General features: G+C 39.7%; 2 protein-coding genes across 6 annotated transcripts; both read right to left on the reverse strand.

Annotated features, from left to right (window-relative positions):
* Nucleotides 1–1,014: 1,014 nt before the first annotated feature.
* On the reverse strand, nt 1,015–9,896 carry LOC135485901 (very long chain fatty acid elongase AAEL008004-like). 4 transcript variants are annotated; one of them, XM_064768265.1, is made up of 8 exons: nt 9,831–9,896; nt 9,482–9,575; nt 8,916–9,106; nt 8,572–8,652; nt 8,342–8,398; nt 6,554–6,659; nt 5,961–6,097; nt 1,015–5,584 (listed from the first exon to the last, which is right to left on the reverse strand). In XM_064768265.1, exons 2-8 carry the CDS (start codon nt 9,537–9,539, stop codon nt 5,348–5,350), a joined length of 867 nt encoding a protein of 288 aa, XP_064624335.1. In that variant the 5' UTR covers nt 9,540–9,575; nt 9,831–9,896; the 3' UTR covers nt 1,015–5,347. The 4 variants fall into 4 exon arrangements, with proteins under 4 accessions (XP_064624335.1, XP_064624338.1, XP_064624336.1 ...); XM_064768268.1 differs by having other exon boundaries at nt 9,482–9,592; nt 9,831–9,872; XM_064768266.1 differs by having other exon boundaries at nt 9,789–9,872.
* Nucleotides 9,897–10,912: 1,016 nt separating this feature from the next.
* Nucleotides 10,913–21,373, reverse strand: LOC135486606 (exportin-2-like). Of its 2 annotated transcripts, none has more exons than XM_064769540.1 (26): nt 21,323–21,373; nt 20,440–20,552; nt 19,994–20,139; nt 19,525–19,772; nt 19,115–19,205; nt 18,786–18,893; nt 18,480–18,572; nt 18,165–18,332; nt 17,757–17,886; nt 17,323–17,388; nt 16,911–17,020; nt 16,634–16,726; nt 16,353–16,437; nt 16,069–16,130; nt 15,638–15,774; nt 15,314–15,417; nt 14,981–15,078; nt 14,499–14,649; nt 14,059–14,255; nt 13,729–13,826; nt 13,335–13,423; nt 13,100–13,181; nt 12,665–12,808; nt 12,394–12,491; nt 12,156–12,286; nt 10,913–11,785 (listed from the first exon to the last, which is right to left on the reverse strand). In XM_064769540.1, exons 2-26 carry the CDS (start codon nt 20,522–20,524, stop codon nt 11,696–11,698), a joined length of 2,904 nt encoding a protein of 967 aa, XP_064625610.1. In that variant the 5' UTR covers nt 20,525–20,552; nt 21,323–21,373; the 3' UTR covers nt 10,913–11,695. The 2 variants fall into 2 exon arrangements, with proteins under 2 accessions (XP_064625610.1, XP_064625611.1); XM_064769541.1 differs by lacking the exon at nt 21,323–21,373 and adding an exon at nt 20,840–20,916.
* Nucleotides 21,374–21,543: the final 170 nt, after the last annotated feature.

The following is a 21,543-nucleotide window of genomic DNA, read 5'->3' on the forward strand; positions in this document are numbered from 1 at the left end:
TCTACTCGAAACACCCGCGAGATCAAAAGGTTTCACAGAGGTAGTAAAATCTTAGCTGTGCGGACGCGCAAAGAAGGAAACACGTGGGTTTAGTATCTTAGTTTTTCTTTTCAGGTTAATCATTGTTAAAAATCAGCAACATACACATGTGGTCCTGCGCAAATGTGCGCTTTTTGCGCAAACCTAATCATATATATATATACACTGATGAAACGGGTCTTTAAACGAGAGTCAGCGCGGTCAGGATCAGACAAGGCGGTGGTCGAATCGGCAGCCGCATAGTCATGAAGCTCGTCGGCGACAACTCGTCATTCTGAATGGCTAGAACAAACTTTAGTCAAATACATAAACGAAACTATACGGAATTCTTTCCATGAAATCTTCGAGGACTGTAGATTTCAAGACAGACCAGCACAACTCATCCTCACCTTAATCGGTCTATCACTAAACTCCAACGCAGTGGACCGGTCACGAACTGTTGCCGGAGCTAAAGACGACCAGGATGACGAAATGGGCTGCATAGGAGTTTATCTGTCCGGAGAGTGGACGTTTATAAACTATTTCAGCTGATAAGACATTTCCTTTAATAATGCGGCCAGTGGATTGACCGCCAGCATGAATTCCACTGTTATGGTATCTTGGGACCCGTTCCCCAAACCTATCATATATCTGCAAACTAATCACATTGCCGTAAATGATTTCCACACTGCATTGTATTGGATTTCTTATTGATGTCACATTTGCTTGGAGATTGGTTCCAAATAATATCCGTATAGGTGTGGGATATAAATGAATTGGTCCTACTGTAAGGGCTTCATTGGTCCATGTGGAAATGTCCACGAGTCATGCAGAATAATCTACTAAATGCTAGTTTGTCAACCCCTACAAATGGACAGGGAGAACAAAAATCAAGTGTCTCAGAGAAGTTTAAAATCCACCCAATATTGAGGCCGAGGACTTCGCCACTCTGCATTGGTTGCCATAGTAATAATGTGAACAACATTTGATTAGAAATCTATGTCATTTATTAGGGATCTGTGATATACATGAAGCGATTTGCAAAAAACACTCAATGTGACCAATACTGTGCAAAAAGGTGGCAAGGACAATGGGAAATACTTCGAAGACATGCTTTCCAGAGACGATTACTTTCCAGGTGTAATGATCCTGGTTTCTGTTTACTTAAAAAGGAAAGCTAGGTTTATTGACATTACATGCCAAAAATTAATAGTTCAAGGTGTTTTAGAACAGAAATTATTACCTCACTGTTGATATTGGTTGTTTCCCCAAAAGGGCCCTTGTTCGAGTTGGGGAGAACTCGGGGGAGAACCACGGACTGATAGGGAAAAGAAGTCGCAATTTATAGTTAAAGTGATACTATGATGTGAAACATAATTGGTGGGATAAAATATAGCAAATTATAACAAAGGTAACTCTCTTCATTATACATGTAAAACCCATGAGAATCTTTATAAGCCATATGGGAATGAAATTTGATGAACAATTTGAAGGACAAACAGCATATTTAGCAAAACAGAGTCTAATACGTGACCATGTCAGTGCATTGATTCAGCGCAGAGCGCACCAAGACATCTTAATACCCTAGCAAGGCCACCATTCCCCATTCCCTACACACAGATAGGCAACACGAGGAGCTTATGCATGTCAAGATCCAGGGGAGGGAGTCACTCCCGATGACATGTGTAGAGCATCCTTGGTTGGCAAAGCATGACCCACGCAAGGCAAATAGGCCACCATCTTTTAGTCAAGCCCTGCACCATCTTTCAGTCAAGCCCTGCAATACATGTGGGCCCGGGAATACTTCAAAAGATACATGCCACCTGCTATACATGTATGCCCCTTAATGTCCACTCTCTGTTACTCAGATACCAAACTCCAGTCATATTTTCCCCAAATTAAGGTTGTACATGCAAAATTTGCCGGAGGGAAAAATAGGCTGGGTAAAATCACATCTTAACCTCTTTGTTATTGTTAATACATATACCAAAATACATTTTTGATATTATTACAAAGTTTAAATACTGTGCAAGTATAACATATCACTCACAAACAGAAATTATCAATACAAAATAAAAAACAATCCACAATGCCTTATATCAACAAAAGACTAAATAGTCCTGATACTACTGTCCTGTTTATGAGCACAAGACAAAACTAGATGTATATTTCACTGCACCTATAACACGGTTTACGGTAGAAGTAAACATTTGAGAAGTTACGATTAACTCAAAAGTCCTAATGGAGCAGACAACTACTTTAAAAGTGGTCTTGAGACAGATCCATTGACTTCTGCTCCACTAGATATTTGAAAAAACTTTGAGTAGACTTTTTAATAACTCCAACAGCTGCAACAAACATGGATAGGAAAAACAACACGCATAGATTCATCTGCATGTATACTTGATTGGAAGCATTTCAAATGCGATCTGGCTCCATAATTACGAGGTTTTCCTAATTTTTAGTAGACGTTCTTACGAAAGTCATACTCATATACAATTTCTAATTATTTTTATCATACAACAGGTAAGATTACAATGTATCAATATGTAAAAAGACCGGCGGGGAGATTGCGCTATCACATTTACTTTGTATTAGAGGAAGACCTGACAACTTAAGAAAGTGTTATAGGGTGTGGCTATCATTTAGTATAAAAAATATCATAACTTTTATCACTAATAAAGTGTGTCTTTAGCATAAACGTTAAAAAATACCATATTTTACTACCATAACAAACATCTTTAGCACTACTATCATCAAGAATTCGTGTATTATTCTAACAATACTTATTACAATATTACAATATTATCATGCAGATTTGAAATATTTCTAGAAAAATTGATGATACATTTTACGTGCATAAATATAACTAAAACCAATGTAGTCTATGTACATGTATGACCCTCCTTATATTTTCAGTCAATAGTTCTAGCTGATAATTCTGAAGAGTTAAGCAAAATATGATACCATCAGCATAGAATTATGAAATCCGTACACCAAGGAGCTTCCAAATATAACAAAAAAATTAAACATCAAAACCTAAAATGCCCCTGTGAACCGAAATTGTGACATTATTTGGTTAAATGGTACTGTGTTATATTTGAAATATGCCATCATATATATTCAAAGCTGCAAAGCAAAGAAAATAGCATTATTTATTGAGATCCCATGATATTCAGGAATGTGATTGTGCTCAGAGCAAAATGAAATGGCCAGGGCCATTGTGCTCACCTCATGTGGAGGAAAGATGGATAAAGAGCATGGTCTTGTGTCATGTAGTGTTAGGTTTGATGTAGGTCCAAGCAATTACAATTTCCCCAAAATGGCCAATTTACAGTACATTCGACCTCTGTGACCTTGAAAAGTAGGTCAAATCAAAGAAAACCCGGGTGACACATTGAATGGTTGTTAGAATTAGATGTACCTATGATATAAAATTGGTGCCAATCGGGCAAGTCATTACTAGGAATAATGGCATTTTGAAGAATTTAGGATTTGGCCCCCTCCCTGGAGGCCAAACGGCAAATCAGATCGCACCAAACTTCGGTACCTGAGATCACCTGACCAAGGGGTACATGTGTACTTAATTTGTGATCAATAGTCATTGCAGTTAAGAAACGTGCCATAGTTACGGCCTGACGGCGAATTTACGCCATTTGACCTCTGTGACCTTGACAAGAAGGTCAAATTAAAAACCTGTGTGACATATACTGTATGGTGGTTAGATGTACCCATGATATCAAATTGGTGGCAATCGGGCAAGAAGTTAAGGAATAATCACATTTTTAAGGTTTTTGGATTTTGCCCCCTGGTGGTCAAGTGGTGAATCATATTGGACCAAACTTCGGTCCCTGAGATCACCTGACTAAGGGGTAAATGTGTACCAAATTTGGTATCAATAGTCATTGCAGTTTAGAAACGTGCCATCGTTACATCCTAACGGCCAATTTACACCATTTGACCTCTGTGACCTTGAAAAGGAGGTCAAATCAAAAACCCGGAGGATATTTGATGCACCTTTGCTAGAAGAACCTACCATATTTTTTTCAAAATTTCCCGACTACTATTAAGGGAGATATTGCATATTTTCACTTTTAACGTTTGGCCCCCTGGTGGCCAAACCATGAAACGAATCGGACCGAAACTTGGTCTCCCAGGTGTCATTACATAAGGGTACATGTGTACCAAGTTTCAACTCAATAGCTCTAACAGTTACGAAACGTGCCCTGCTAACGGACGACGGACGACGACGGACGACGATGACGACGACGACGACGACGACGACGACGACGACGACGGACGACGGTCGCCACGGTGTGGGATAAGCTCACCTCTGCTAAGAGGTGAGCTAAAAATGAAACATTTTCCATGTGAATATGTTGTCCTAAAAACTGATTGAATTTGTAAAAATATGCCTCTAAATGCTAATTTTAGGACCGGGTTTAAAAACTCAAACTTGTGAAGAGAAATGAGGCAAAGATTCTTCTGCTGTGAAATAAAATTGGTTTCAGGAGAAAAAATTAAATCCTCCAAAAATTGGAAATGCTAATTCCCCGAGTATTACATCAGGAACCAATCCGTGATCACTTTAGCTTTATATCTGCTGGAGTACAGATCAAGAAGTGAAATGCATTCAAACTGGGATTCAGTAAAATGATGCTACACACTAAAGTGAGAAAATCAACTGAATATGCATGAAAAAGCCACAGAAATAAGAAGAAAATGCCAAAAATGTAATTGAGTTTGATCAATAAATGGACACATAATCACTACAATACAATACAATACAATAATATATTTGTATAGCGCCTTTCCAGGTTGCCCAGCCCAAAGCGTTGTTCTCCTCAGGTTTGAAACATCACTCTCATTTTGATGCAAATACTGGCCGATGATGATACTAATTGAATCTGCTAGGTCCCGCAGTAGCTCGTGTACCTTTTAAGGTGGTTCTTTAAATGATTAGAGAAAGCATAGTTTGACTTTTTTCATAATTGAATTTAAAATGATAAAATCATTTGGCTGCGTTAGAACTGAGTCTTTCTATAGAATTTTATCACTGTGTTGGAGAATGGGTTAATATCCTTTAGGATTATTTGTTGTGCTGCCTGGATTCAGATGGCAGCACAAACTGGTCCTCCTTACTTCAAATATATTTATACCTTTTATACCATACTACTATTATTATATAATCCTACATGTATACTATTTAAATTAAAGATTCTTCATGTCTTCATAAATTATTCTTGCAGTTACCGGTAAGAGAAAAGGCCACTGGCCTGAAATAATGGCAACAACTGCATACAACAATAAAGGCATTCACAATACCCTGTTAATCTTTCTTAATTCCATTTTGATGTGGTTGATTATTATTAGTGAAACCATTAGCGATGGACGCATCCTCTCGTTTACTTTTGTGAGCTTTCCTGTACGCCTGGACATAGAAGTTCGCGAATAGGAATAGGAAGATGACGGCATAGGAAAGGATCCAGACAGCAATGAGTTTCGGGAAGTTACAATCTATGAAGAACAGCTGACACGAATGGACTGTAACAGCGACAAACTGAGTCTGAAAAGGAAAATGATTTACATGTATCAAATAAACAATTTAAAAGAGTTACGTCATTATTTCACTGTTTACATAACCGGACATTTGCAGAAACTGGGCCAATGGTTGTTTTAGTCCATTTGGTATTACCAAGTTTTTGAAAGAGAATTTTAGAGCATAAACAATGATAAGTTCCCCATGGTTACTCTTACCCTTTATATCATCTAGATTCCAAAATGACGTCCATGCCTTTATAGACTGCTGTTAGTAACGGAGATAGTGTCCCCCAGTAAAAAAGCTTAACTGTAGCACAGAATCGTCATTCAAGTGTTCGAAATATAGAAGGCGGGACACTTACTTGTACATGTTCATGACAGGCTATACACTATGTACTTACCATTTGCATTTTGGTCATATATTTTTTCCACCATATGAATCGTTGGAAGGCAGGTCCAAGAGCAGCAAGCCCATAGTAAGTGTACATCATAACGTGGATGAAGGCATTGAATGTGGCATGGAATGTAGTAAATCCACCTGGAAAGAAGAGAAGAAGATGAACCAAAATTGAGGCATTTTATATAGAGCATGTGGCTTGGCCCAACTGACAGTCAGCACCATGAAGAGACAGTAGTAATTCAAAGAATAAAACCTCATATTGTCTTGCAATGCAGTCTAAGATGAAAGGAGTCCATCAGATAATAGATGATAATAATAATAATAATACGAGTCTTATAAGCGCAGTATCCAACCATCAACTGGCCGCTAAAAGCGCTTGGGGATATCATATTATTACCCCGGTCTCCACAGAAATCAATCAGGGGTTTCAAGGAGCAACCCCAGAAGGTGCTCACTTGAACTCGACCAGTAGGGGAACTAAGCAGCGACTCGGCCGGGAGTCGAACCCACGACCTCCTGATCATGAGGCCGACTCTCTTCCACTGCGCTACCGCTGCCCCAAAGATTACTATTAATTGGATACTCGAGACTTACCGGGAGCAAACTTGACTGCGAACCACCATGAGAAGGGCATGATGCCGTGATGGAAGACATGTAGAAATGTGAGCAGGTTAGACTTTTTACGCAAGACAAAAAATAACTGAAAATAACAAAGGAAATTTAATAGAAATTGCTATTAGTTGTCTTTACAGAACCGAGAATAATCTCAGTTTTGCGATCTTTAGTCTAAACCCTTTAATGGCATTATTGAGAACGGTTTCAGGCAAGTTTTCTCCTGTTTCTCTTTCTTCAGCTTTTGGATACAACAAACTTGGAAGGGTTAACTGTGGCTGAATACATCATAACATCGCTGGATAACGATAAAACAATTCTTGTCTAAAAAACGTTTGATGAGGCAATGGGATCATATGGTAATAGAGTTGAGACCAGTTATTGATTAACAAATGATTATCTCCAGAAATATGACCCAAGCGTTAATTTGTAAGGGAAGTCAATAATGGTGCAGCAGCACTGGATGTAAACATGTCAGAATTATTATACAGATACTGGTTTGAACAAGTCAGCTGATGATGACTGCCACTGGGGATTCTCGGTTTCATCGATTAACCCTTTTGATGCATGACTGGTGGAGCTATAATTAGTATGTGTCTCTGATGGCAGAGATGAAACCCAATTGATAAATGATAATGCAGAATCCTGAAAAGCAGTGTAGATGCAATTTGCCAGGCAGACACATGGCATGAAACCAAGACAATCGACGTCGATGAGAGATTACATGTACATGTATGTCAACGAGGATAGACTAATTAAGTCACTGCCATGCCATCTTAAGGTTATCTGTGAAACTAACATCAATGCCATGACGGCCAAGCCAACTTCAAGTCAAGCCCGCCTGTGGAACTTCAATTTTATGCACCGGGTTTAAAAAAATATTTTTCCCACATCGTATGAAAAACAAAATCTTTTCTCCCCTGAACAAAGCAGGGTAGGGGTTCGGAGAGCTATCACTTATCAGCGTAAGTTGATCATAGATAAACTGGGTATGTGTTACAAATAATATTTGGTTCTAAAAAACAATTCTGCACATAACGGCACACTAGTCACTATATTTTTTTACTGTCAATCAACAAGGAAAACAAACAACACTGTGTCAAGACATGTGTTCAAAACGAGTTGTACACCGAGTATGACTATTGTCACACGTATTGTACAAAAGCATACTAATACTATGTTCATACATAATAATATGTGGCATATTGGTGAATGGCCCTTGTGTTAGTTTCATAACTTCAAAGTTCACTCTCAGTCTGTGGCACAAGAGAAAAACAACAGTTACCTTGTCCTTGCTCTCCTTAAGACAATTGACCCTGAACTTTTCCCTCAGGTGACAATATCACCAGAGATCTGGGCATGAATAATTTCAAACTTGTGTTTATCTTCATAACTTTGAATTCACTCCCGGTCTGCGGCACAAGAAACAGACCAAGCCCTTAAGAATTGTCTCAAGTGCATTATCACAAAGTTGACAATCAAGGACTTGACATCAATCGTTCATTATTAATTTTTGAGTGCCACTTTAGGTGAAGACTAACAACATATATAACGCATTGAACAGCAAATGTTATAAAACATGAAATCAACATTTTACTTCTCATCGCTTTCACCACCAACACAGAGCACAAAGGAACATATTGAGTACTTCATTGATTAAAATTTTGAAAAGGCTTTCCTGTTCGATGAGAGGTGTACAAGATTTATGAATGCATTCCATCACGCTCTGACAAACTATAGCACTGCTAAACACAACATAACTCAACTTACTGTGTCAAAAAGCTCTATAAATTTTGAGATGTAAAACCACCAGCATGCACTGGCCATCTGAAAAGAAAAGAAGACGACACTGAACAATAATATCACAATCACCTATTTCCCAGCTGACGAGCCCAGACTACCCAGTTTGATTTCGAGTTTTCTCTCATCGACGGGTTGCCAACGAGGGCTTGGAGGCCAGTCTAACCCTCGCCAGTTCTTTGACTGATTATAATGCTTACCCTCAAGGCCTGTGGAGAGTTCGAGTAGTCAACAGGTTGACAGCCTAAACTGTAGCCAGCCAACCAACCAGACATCAAAAACTGAAGGAAAAAAGAAACACACAATGAGTAATTGGTCATGGAAACTTAGTTTTCACAGTCCACAAAAATGCACTTCTGAGGAATGTTTGACCGCTTTGGGGGAGCTGCCCTTTTACACAAATACTCAGCTGCCACCTTGGTTCTGGTTCACATTTTAGCTCCACCCTGGCGGTGTCTTACGAGAGAACAAAAACCTCCAGTTTGATATCAATTCCTTAAACTGCCTAACCATCATCATATGATACAACAATGACTATCATTACCTCATAAAGATTATATGCAGACAACCCCACCATGCCTATGTTGAACACAACCAGAATTTTGCGGAACTGGTAGGGTTCTCTGTTCTCCATAAACTTCGGTCCAGTTTTTGTAACCAGGTAGAAGTATAAGAGACAAATAAATAAACTTGGAAATGGACTTGACATCATTGGCCAGTCTGCCGTCCTTGGATCTGAAATACATGAATTAGTAAAATGTTATAAAATAGCATAACTGGAAAAGAGTAGATCACTCTGACTAGCTCATGAGCTGACAACAACAAAATGGTTTTGATGTCTATAGATCTCTTTCATGATATCCAGTTGAGGTTGAGATAAACTGGTCAACTCTGTCGACGCTGGAGCAGGATCGGCCCTACACTAGAGTAAACAAACCGCCATCCAGCATCAGCCGTCAAGCTCCGACATGGAATCCACAGGAAAAAGAAAAAGAGGAAGACCCTGGATAAGCTGGTGCCAGGTCCACGAGAGTGACATGAAGATGAAGACCACAAGTCTCTCCTAGTCCTAGCAAGAACTTGAGCATTCATGTTATTGTATAAACTTACCTGCTTTTGCCATCAAGTCATTGTAAGCTTGCACCAACCTCCATTCAGATTCTGCCATGATTCAGATTGAAGTGGCCAGCAGTAGTTCAGATATCTGTAAAGATAATGGGCCTGGCGAGTGCCAATTCGAGTGACAGAGGGACAGAGTGTGTATATGACGATGTACAGACAGAGCTACTGCTGTCCCGGCTATTCTGCAGTTAGGCCATACCAGGTATCATGTAGTGTAATGACGCTGGTTCTGATGATGAGAAGTGACAAGTCAAAACAACAAGGAATTCCCATTTAAGTTTTAAAATGTCATTACCTCTCTAGATGTAAATATTTAAAACATTATGTATTTATTTACCAATAGCAAATCCAAGAAACCGATCGTTACAGAAAATGCCGGAATGTTTTTGTTGTGGTCGTCGTTGAGGTAAATGTTCAAGACTGTTCTGTTTTCGACCAAGGCCAAAGATATGGCCCCGATATGATCCACAAAACTATATTTAGGGGGTCTTCTATCCAAAAGGAACAAAATAACCGGGCAAAATAACTACAGGAACATGGTTCATTCAAGAAACTGGTATAAATGTTTTTATCAAAGACAAGTCTGAACCGATCACAACCAAGTCACAACAATGAGATCTGGTGGGAGAGGCTTCCACATGGCTTCATGATGGAATAAAGGGTGTTCCTAGGATTGAGATGCATATTTCAGAGGGTAATTGGGTGTGATTAGTTTAGGCCTCAGGGTCAAGGGAACTGAAAAGAAAACAATGTGAATATGATCTACTGTTGATAGGGGGCCACACACCTTGTGACATTGGATTTCATTGTAAGCTGGGGGACAATATATAACACAGCGATGGGTGTGCTAAGATCAGAAAAATAAAGCCTGTAAACTGGTTCCATGGCAAATTGTCATTGGAACTGCCTTTCACTTTACCTGTTTAACTCTTATGCTTATATTTTTGGTCTGGATTTTAATTCTAATTTGGTCTGGATTTAAATTCTACAGACAGAACCAAAGGCACAGACCTTTCTGTTCCTGCAGTCAACTTACTTTGTACAAGAAGAAAAAGATCTAAGATCTTAGACATATTTCCTTCTTTTTCTTCTTACATGTAAAAACGGAGACTTCACCTCCCTGATGTCTCTATTCTATCAAAGGAGTGCCCAAGTAAAAAAGATCTGCTGCCAATTGTACAGCAAAGCAATTATGAGATATCACTAGCCCAAAGAGCAGTCCTTGTTGAACAGACTCCTTTTGTTCCATCTTACTTCTTTGAGGCAACTTGCATGCCCAATGCACTGGGTGATATTCCCGGCCTTTCACTCAACTTTTCCACCCAGCTGAGTGAGCAACTGCACATCACTCTGTGAGAGAGTAATCAAAGGAACAATCACGAGGAGAAGAGTCTAGGCAAACAAACAGAAGACAAGGTATACATTTGTTCATTCTCTTTATTCAACAACTGGAAAGCACATATTCAAATACCACCAAATAGGTTTATGCAGTTTCATCGAAAAAGCAAAGGACTGGACTGACGATTTAAACCTGATAATAGAGCAAGTTTTAGAAAGCAATTCTTTAGAATCAACGGTACCATAAAAGACTGAGTTGTATGCGATACGAAATGAATACTTCATTATGTTACTCATCATTATTACCTTGTACTCCCAAACAAATTTCTGTTAATATCTCACTCTTTTCTGTATGTCACATGTTTGTTGATGGATATGGTGGAATTCATAGCAAGGTCGTTACATCCATATTTTAAAAACATGCAACATCTGTGATCAGGACATCTCTTCTGATACATGTAGGCCTGGTATTCCAGTACATGTACATGTAGGCCTAGTCTTCTAGTTGCACATGTGGGGCTAGGCCGAATAAGGGCCGCTTCAAAATGATAATCAAATAATAAGCCAGACAGGAGGTCTTGAATAGCACATTTACATGTATAATAATAACACACATGACAACAACTGATCAGTTGCCTAGCCAAGCCATGCAATAATAGGATGAGATATTATACTATTCCATTCTCCACTGAAAGGGTTACGCTTAATTCTGTTGCTGGTAAACTCTTCATAAGAGTCAAATAACTTGGCGCTGCACAAATTTCCTCATCTCTAACTACAGGTTCTTCCTGTGTGCCTAATGTTACATGTAGTAACAGTCTCATACTGTCACAGAGTCAACGTCGATTTGCCAGGTCCTCGATTTCAAACTAGTGTAACGTTAGTAGCCTGCATATAGTGCTGGAGGAACTGAGCTGCTTCTGGTTGAAGACCTGAGGTGATCATTGGTGTCAACTGAAAACAGATATTGGTGAGGAAATATCTTCATGACTGTTGTATACATACATGCACATGAATTTATGTTAAAGACAAAGTTCAGGAGGAGCCTTACATGTAGTAAACTAGAACAAGTATTACCCTATCTTACAAGGAAGCTAGTGTAACTTCAAAGATGTATACATGCAAGAAGGCATGGAAGCAGGGCCACTCAGACCATAACCGACATAAAAGCTTTCATCAACTGACAAGGGTAAGAACAAGTTCTCATCTTCAGAGACTCTCTCATCTTTAGGCCATTTACACAGCAAGTCTGGCTAACTTGAGACCATGGCATCTTTTTGATATAACAGTTTTCCCAGGGCAGATTTACACTACATGTACATACCTTGCCGGGATGTCCAATCGACAACTTCTGCAGATTCTTTGCCAATTGCCCCTTCATATCACTAACATTTGCACATGGATCGTGCACTTTTTTCCCGGCGAACATCAACTTTGAGTAGGCGGTCTGGTAACCTAGAAAAGAGGCAGAAATCAATGCTAGTAGTTCGTTTCCAAATTCTTGAATGCGATGCTTATGTGAATAGAGACCCCTGCAGCTCTTATGACTATCACAAAATTACCTGGTGTGTCTTCAATCTCGATGAAATGTTCATCATCTGGAACGGTGTCATCTTCTGGCAGTTCAAACAAACCAATCAGGGCCTGGAGAAGGGGTACCCTGAAGAAAAGAACACACATTTTATACATATCTTTTATACATATCCAAGGTTTTGTCATGTTTCAGTGCGAACAAAACACTTTTGAGGACTACTGTAGTGTTAAAAGTAAAATTCTAAAAAGGCAGGGCAGAAAAGTTGTTGTGGCTCCTCACGGACACAGACGTTCACTTACCACAGGTTTTCATACTGGGTAATCATAGCTGGAGCCTCGGTGAGTATCAATGTGATTCCGACGGCACATATTTTCTTCTCCATGTTTCCAGATACCTTCTGCACTTCGAGGATGAACAGACGTTCAAGCACCATAGCGAATAATCTGAAATGGGAATGGTTGTTGAGAAGATTATCAACTTGGTTGATTTCTTCAGGGAAGGGTTTCTTTCTGTAAAGGGCCGTTTCTCTTATACATGTAGTGTCTGATGTGTCGTTATGTTTTGATGTCCATAGGCTGATAGCTGGTTGCAAGTACAAAAAGGCTACAAAAACCACATGGTTTTCACAGGAGTCTGATTAATATTCTTAACGTAAGTTGTAACTGGTCTGCCATGTGGGTAACCGTCAGAGTTTCCTGTAAAGGAATCAGACCTTAATAGAAAGCCATACTTACTTGGGTTGCACTGAATCGATAATCTCTATGAGAGTCGTGGCCGAACACTTGATGGCAAAGAGGGAAAAGAACACAAGCAAGCCTGCAAGAAAGAAACAGGCTAGAGCAAGGTGCATAGATTTAAACCAGAGATATTTATCACTGCAACCTGCAATTATTATCATCGCTGCAATGATTAGGTTTAGATTTTTTAAGGCGGAGGAAACAACAGAAAGAATATACTTCATGTACTTACTTTTGACGTATTTAGTTGTTTTTGAACTGGTGAGCCTTGTAAAGAGAAGTACAAAGACTTGTTTCACGCGGGCGGGTGTAATGCGCTCCCTGAAAGGAAATGATAAAGCACAAATTTTTTATTCGGTCAATAGTGCTTTTGACAATAACAGAACAGTCAGAAAGTAACTGTCACACTGGTTAAGCTACATGTAGGAATAACTCCAAGAAAAACATCCAAGTTTAATGATGACGGATTGACCACTAGACTTGGGTGAGAAGAAACAATCTTTTAGGTATGACCCTGACGTCCTTATCAGTACATTAACATATCACCAGTCCATTGGCTGGAGGGAGCAGCAGGTGAAAAAACAAACGCCCTGTACCAGAAAGTAGTGCGTAATATGAGTACTTACAAGCCCATGAACTCAATCATGCTGTTCAGAAGGTAGAATCCTTCATGGTCATTCGTCTTTGATGCCAGTAACTTCTGGAACACACCAAGTAACCCTTTCTGGAAAGCAGATGAGAGTTCCATTGAAAAGGAAAGCAAGTGGATACATCCTATGAAGTGGACATTTTATTGGTTGGGCACGGGGGAAGCATTAAAGGCAGAATAGACAAGAAAGCACCGGAGCAAAATCCTGATCACTGAACTTACAGCAAGACCAACAAGCAGTTTTAGATACTTCATTTAACATTCTACATACTTGGTATTTCTCGGAATAATTGCCTAACAAACTCACTATTTTTTCATCTTCGATCAGTGGCGACGCCTTCTCAATGTAAGCCTGCAGCAATCGTATCAGCGGTGGAATATTGCCAGGTCTGTCCCAAAGAATCGGCACAAGCAAGTGGGGGAACACATTCATATACGTGTCGACGGCACCCTTGTGATTCTCTAACATGATCGACAAGATTTGGAACACATATGGACAGAATTCTGCAAAGACATATCGTTTTTTCAGTGATAAGAACATGCATGTGGGATTACAGCAACAGTCCTCTCAATAACATCATTTGGGATTATTCATTGGGACTTTCAGTCACTTTTCGAGAAAGGTGCCATCCATGATGATTTTGATAACTTGCACATTTTTTATGGTTAATGTGGCCATTTACGCACATGCTTTTACGTCCTACAGTGTCTTGACCTGTTTTTACCAAGTACAATAAAGAAACATACCTTGAACGTCTTCACCGAGAATCCTCTCAAACGCTGGGAACAAGCACTCCTCAAAGTGACAGAGGGCTTCTGGCGTAGCTTTACAAGTGTTGCGTATGGACACGCACAGCGTTTCAAACAAGTAGTGGTTGAAGTGGGGTTTACTCGGATTCTGAAAAAGAAATACAACAAATGAAGATTTTCATCAGGATTTTGTCACACTCTTTCAGTCTTGTCAGTATCAATGACAATGTTGACTGATTCTACAGATGAAATCAATGGGGCCCACTTCCATTCTATTCTTCATTGAGCGGCTGAAGTGGCACAGGAGAGAAGAACGACGTCTGAAATAAACATCAGCACTTGTGGCATCCGTTGTCAAGAGCTGATTTCGAGTCAGACCACTTCTTTGCGAGATAAAGAGAATAACAATGTGAGATTGTGCCAGCACAAGTTCCCCAAGAGGCCTAGATTTCCTTAAACATATATCACACAGTTCTTACCTTGCAAACCAACATGAGTTTCGCCATCAGCTGCTTCATGATTATACCAACGAAATCGACAACGCTGCCTTGTAGCAACGAAATAGTCCTCATGATGGCTGAAAGGGAAAAAATTTATCGTGATTATCATTCACACCCCTGTAACATGACCAGACAGGGGTCGCTGGTTTGATAGCGATAACATTCTATGCAATGTACGGTGCCAACAACAGTCTCGGCAAATGGAACTAAAGGCTGTATCCATATCCCCCAGCCAGCAGATCGATTCCCCAGCGATGATAAATCCATGAATGTACCGGTACCACATATTTCCCAAAGCAAATGATCCATTACCTTTCATGACATACTCGTTTTCTTGTGACCCTTCCTTCTCCATAGCACTGAATAGATTCTCTAATAACTTTTGGATAGAACCGAGAATCTCATCTCGACTAATTCTGCAAAAGGAAACATGGACCTAACAAAGGGTGTTACCAGAAAAACAAGATACGACGGAAGTCGTCAGAAATTTATGAGCATAGTTCTTTCCCCCTTGAGATTTGGCCTAAATGTTGCGGCCTTGGACAAATACATGCAGTCAATGTAACTAGAAATATGATCAAGTTGGCAGAACTCAAACTGAAAGACTTTGGATGATTTTTAACTTCTTTAACTTACGCTGGGCCTCCTGTGGCATTCCGAACAGTGAAGAGTCTCTCCACACAATGGGCAGCATAACTATGACAGACAATGCTGTTGGCCGTCAGATGATTTGCAAGGAGGGGTATACACTGCACTAAATCATCTTTTGTCAACTGAAGTGGAAAAAGACTTGATAAGCACATAATTCACTGGAAACTAAAGCACTGTTTTATTCACTGGTTGGTTCGAAAGAAGCCCAACAGGAAAGACTGTACATTCTCTTTAACGACAGCACTTTTGGACTGCAAAGGAACATCTAGTTTGAACGTAAAGAAATAGCCTGCCCCTTCCAATCCTGGCAGAAGCTCTAGAAAGACTTGATTATTGTTGACCGTTATGTAAGAAGATGTCTGGTGGATTCTATCTGACTACAAGCAAAATTATACAAAAGTTGGAGAAACCCTTACTTGGTTCCTGAATGTCATCACAAACTTTATTGCGTCTGCTTTTAAAAGTGGTCTTTCATTCACTGAAACAAAACAAGTTACTTTCTATTCAAGTAAGAAATTTAACCTGTGATGCAGTCCCAGTTTTACACCGTTTGAACTCTTCCAATATATCATTGAACACTTAGTTCTGTGACTTCCTAAGATCCTTACCCCAGGGGTATTAAACTGCGCTTTTGAACACAACATGTTTAGCAATGGCAAGCTACTGAGGACTTGGATATAGTAACTGATTCTATTCTTACCATCTGTTGCTTGAAGATCTGGGAGTATATGGGCTTTGTAAAATTCACCAATGTTGACCAAAGCACTCGTCTGTGTAATACCATGCTAAAAATGGAACGATGTGAAAATGTAGAGACAGAAACAGAAAATTGAGAGAAGTAAGCTGACATTTCTACAAACCAGGCACAGTGACCCACATTTGTCCTCATCAGTGTCGACAGCCACATCCCAGAAATTGTGCATATGGACTTAATAAACCCCTTAGTTAATTTATTACAATCAGACCATTTTCATGACTTACCTTTTGTGTCTGGGCTTTCGCGGCAAGTGATGTTACCAAATAGATAGCAACATCCTTCTGTTTCCAGTTTTGAGTTGGATTTTGACTGTATTCCTGGAATAGGCAAATTACAGTATATATAACAGGGCCTATCAGAAAAGGAAGTTCAGGCAAGAAAGCACATACATACATTTTTGTCTGAACAAAATAAATGTCTCAAAGTCCACAATTACATATTCCATGGAATTTTTTCATCAAGTTAAGAAAGAGAGGATGATTTTCAAACGACAGGACTTACTGCTAGCATTTGCTGCACATATTGGGTAAAAAGTTGTATGATGACCTCTTCGTGCATGCTGGACAAGGCCTTCACTAGATCACTAGCAGCTCTTCTTCTCGTGTCCACGTCTGGAAAGTTTACGTGACAGAAAAATTATAAGTAAAATGGAAACGAACTAGTGGTTAAAATGTCTATCAAATGATTGTTCCACTCATCAAAAGATCAACTTGATATTTACATAATTAATTAGGATGTGATCTATTTCTCAAAATACATGTACCAGAGTATTTTGGATCTAAACCGGGCCATGAGGTTCCATACTTCAGCAATCAAATTCAAATTGACACATACATGATATCCAGCCTTTTCAGCACGATGTTCTTCAAGAATTTTTCAAATGCCAATCTGTTAGTTTTACTCTGCCACTTACCTGAGCCTTCTATGTCTCTTCTTATGTATTCCTCTGGATTGTCTTCAAACAATTCCTCGTCAGACACTGTCCGAAAAAAGAAAGGATTGAAAACGTGGTGGCAAAGGACATTGGCATTATGAATTTCAGTGAGGAAGCCCCATTGATCAGCTACATGTATACTCACGTATCAAGACATGCAATTCACAGCCAAACTCTATCCTGCCCAGATGCACCAGGTTTTGCAGGGAGACATAGCACTGACTGCCAAACTCTGGGGGACCAAGAGCAACAACAAACTTGTTTACCAAACTAAGTCAACATATCTAGAGACAAAGAGTATTTCCACACAATCTAACTAATTCAAAGTTATCCCTAATTACACCTTGATTTGCTAAGGAGGTAGTGGCTTGGTCCCAAAAATAGGAAATATAAGTTGTGTCTGAATGACATACCTCTGAATCGCATGTTCGGCACAATGACATTTCCACAGATGCCTGCTAAGGCTTCTGGATCAGCAAACAGCTCTTTGTTCCTTGGACGCTCAGCAACAGATGCCAAGAACTGGATTGCATTGCTGACCAGCTGTAAAAAAACATACATGCAAGTGAAAATATTTCACAATTTGATCTGGTTCAATGTATCCATGAAAGGTTCTGCCACCCAAAATATATAAGCTCGCCTGATATATTTTTCGTTGCCATATACATCATAATCTCAAAATGGCTACCTTTCAAGTCTAAGATGTGGTTAAGGTTGGTTACAATGTAGCCACAAGCTTAAAACGATAAAATGTTATGAACTGCCTTGTTGTTAGGTGTTTGGCGTTGTGGATAGGGCTCATGTCTCAGTTTCAAACTTACAAGATCGTATTTCATTTTTTCATCCGTTGTGACCAAGAGGTGCCGCACGGCTTCCAAGAACGTGGGCATGTGTTCCTGAAACTCCTCGTCATATTTTTGAGCATACAGGGCGATGTTATCACAGATTTGAGATTTCACTTGTTCCAGTAATCCAGCTTCTTCTTCGTCCTGAAAAGTAAGAATCGGTTAACCTTTACGCCCTCATGATGTGAATAGACTCTTCTTGTACATGAGCTTGAAGAGTCCATACAGGAAAATTGGGGAGGAAAATAAACCCTATAATAAAGATAACCGGTACAAAGATTGACAACCTACCTCGGTCTTTAGTATCTTGTTGTCAGATGTGAGGAGGACAAGGAAGTTCTCCATCCAGAATTTCATGTTGTCCTCGAAAAACTCTGGTAGGTCCTGAAAGGAAGGAGACGTATATAGACCTTACTCTCAAAAGCGAGATTCCCTGGTGCTGAGTGTCAATGCCTTCTCACACACAAGGGGGTAAATGTGTAACCTAATGTGGACTTAAACCCTATGAGAAAGATCAGAAATTGAACCATAAGACTAAAATAATGATGAATGGTGACCTGGAACAACCACTTTCACAATCATTATTATCAAACTCACCTGGAAATTGAGACTGTAAAAGATTTTACAAATAAGCACAAGGGAACTGAAGACTACTTTCAGTGCATTAGCATCGCTGGCATGCTCACGAGCTAACTTCATAGTGGCCTGAAAAGGGAGATATCATCAACACTTTACAAAACAAGCAAAAACATCACATCTTTTCCAAAAACTGAACAATCTATTTCCTTCAATTTAATTCTTGCTGTTTACTCATTTAGTCTGTAGAACACAGAGCTTGAGTGCGTTGACAGTGATTGACTTAGCAATCATTATTCCATACTTCACCCCGCCAGATATCCATTCCGACAAAAATAGTACTACTGTACCTCAAAAAGCAGCTGAAGAGGTTGTGCAAAGTTGTCAAGGACAAATTTGATTTCGGTCCAGAGTGCTTGCGATTTGAATTCATGGCGATACCTGAAGAAACCGAAGTGTAAAAAATCATTTTCCACCTGTTTCAGAGCCCGAGTGACAGGAAACTGAGCCAAGACTGCCCTATAAGATGTCCTTCAAAGGGTATACTCTCTAACAAGCAGGGCAATGATAAAGAAGGAATATGGGTCAAGTATAGTTTATACTAAGAGTGGCCTTGACACAGTAGTTGTCCCAAAAAGAAAACCATAATTAACAATACAAGAACCCCCAGGAATAGGTCTGACTATGATATAAACCATACATTTTTTAACGTTTCTCAAATGGTCTTTGCATTCAAATTTAAAACACATCAGGAACCAACCTTTTAAAGATCGAATGCGCTGTCCTCAAGATGCCATTGATAATGTGGAAGTCCCTGCTTGCAAAATAATTCACCATATCCTGAATAAGATTCGGCCACTTATCAGGGAAGTCTTCTCGTCCGATGATACTGATGGCATCACTGAGCTGTCGCTGTATCTGCTCCGGACTTCTTAACATCAAGTCCACAATCTGTTGCTTGATGGTGAGGCGATCTTTTTCATCAATGAGATCATCATGGTCAGGTGGCTGATGTGTAGGAAGGATTTTGTTAGCAAGAGCAAAGTTCTCTTCGTATAGCAACTAACCATAATTTAGTTTTAGTTTAGTAAAGCCTAGAAATAGCTGTGATCCAAAAGGTGTTGTCTCTAAGTCAAAGTTGACTTTCATCTAAGGCATCTATCTCAGACTTGTACTTGCACACTTTTCCCTTGCTTTTCCCTGGATTAAGGTATTGGAATATAACCTACCACACGCCAGTTCCTCTTGATGTAATTTTTAAATGTGATGCCTGCAGATACCCTGATCTGGGGCTCCTCTTTCTCCCTAGTGAGGAGCTCCAACAACAAGAGCGGGTAACCCTTGTTAGCTTCAACAGACTTAAGGAAATCTTCAGCTGAAATGCACAATGATTATACTTGAGGATTCCGAGCTTCAAAATTCATAAAACAATGAGATCAGACCCTGTCAAAATGAAAAATTCCCCAGCATATGGCATTATGGGACAAGATCATTGAGCTAACAATGCTTCAAACAGTTGAAAACGTTCTATTGAACTGAAGTCAAGATACTTGTGATAACAACACTAACCAAACTAAAACTGGTACAGGTTTCTGCTAAAAAAATACACCCAGTATACATTGCAGTGTTAGGATTGGAAAATTTGGTGTGAAGTATGAAATTGATTGTACCATACCTGGTTTCCTGACCGCTGGGTCAGGGGACATGGTTTGTCTGAGGTAATTGGACAGGGCAGTGATGTTCTGTTCACTCACTTCCATGACTGCACAGGATCAAGGGATGAAAATGCTGAAATTAAAGGACAGGGAAAGTTAAACATCACCCAGCTCATGTCATGATAATTGATACAAAATGAATCATCAATCAACCTTTTCGTAGAAAGGCTTAGGCCTTTTGACATGTTCTGAATCTGAGTGTGCACATTTGTTTTCGGCCCTTTGGATCAGGCTCTGATTCGTCTTTGTCAAAAAGGCCTATAAAATATATTCAACTTTCAAGGGTGGATAGCAACAGCTCTGATTCTGAATTTTGACGATGATACGCAAGACGTTCCAAAGCCTAGGCAATAATTATACCATCCGGCATTACTTGTGACTCTTGGCAGTCTTGCAATGTTACATCATTCATCATGTTCATGCATGTCATCTAAGATATAGCCTGCTGAGTGCTGTGAAACTGAAGTTCAAGTTCAATCAAGTAGTTGATACTACTCGCTTATGGAGAGTTGGTGCCTGGGTGCCCAGGGTGGCAGCATGGTAGGGTCAACTGCAAGTGACAACCCACACAACTGTCATTCACTCATTGACTGACCAACAAGGACAATCGACAGTGTAGTGCATCGCAGCGCATGCATGCAATGCATACATACACGCACATACATTTACATGTACAATGCACTATCATCAATCATGGATCAAAGTCCAGGCGATTGAAGAGAGATTTTGTGCGTTTTGTGATTTGAAAAAACTGATGATTCTTTGAGTGTTCGAAAAAGACATATCTCTTTAAGCCCGTGCACTTTATTTATATGTTTACGGTGTATTTACGCCAATATTTACATAAATATCAGTTCGCCGCTTCAGAAATCAAATTTCGCAGGCCGAAATCTCCTACACTCTCTCTTCTCGCGGGAAGGTACAATAGAGAGGTTTCGCAACGTAGAGAGGTTCCGTAACTGCAACGACCGCGATGATGCGAGTACGTCACGTAGCCCCCCCCCCCCCCCCCCCCATCAGCAAATTTAAGGGGCAGTGTTCGTACCGTTATACTAAAATGACCC

This window comes from Lineus longissimus, chromosome 4 (genome assembly GCF_910592395.1).
Source record: "Lineus longissimus chromosome 4, tnLinLong1.2, whole genome shotgun sequence".
Lineage (NCBI taxonomy): Eukaryota > Metazoa > Nemertea > Pilidiophora > Heteronemertea > Lineidae > Lineus > Lineus longissimus.

Excerpts from the sequence above, each read along its gene's own strand:
- LOC135485901 (XM_064768265.1), bottom strand. The coding sequence starts at position 9,539 with ATGGCAGAATCTGAATGGAGGTTGGTGCAAGCTTACAATGACTTGATG. Across the intron at positions 8,653-8,915 it reads CTGCATATAATCTTTATGAG|TTTTTGATGTCTGGTTGGTT; the intron begins GTAATGATAGTC and ends TTTTTCCTTCAG. Across the intron at positions 8,399-8,571 it reads ACTCTCCACAGGCCTTGAGG|ATGGCCAGTGCATGCTGGTG; the intron begins GTAAGCATTATA and ends TTTTCTTTTCAG.
- LOC135486606 (XM_064769540.1), bottom strand. The coding sequence starts at position 20,524 with ATGGAAGTGAGTGAACAGAACATCACTGCCCTGTCCAATTACCTCAGA. Across the intron at positions 20,140-20,439 it reads CCCAGCGGTCAGGAAACCAG|CTGAAGATTTCCTTAAGTCT; the intron begins GTATGGTACAAT and ends TGTGCATTTCAG. Across the intron at positions 11,786-12,155 it reads CGATTGGACATCCCGGCAAG|TTGACACCAATGATCACCTC; the intron begins GTATGTACATGT and ends ATCTGTTTTCAG.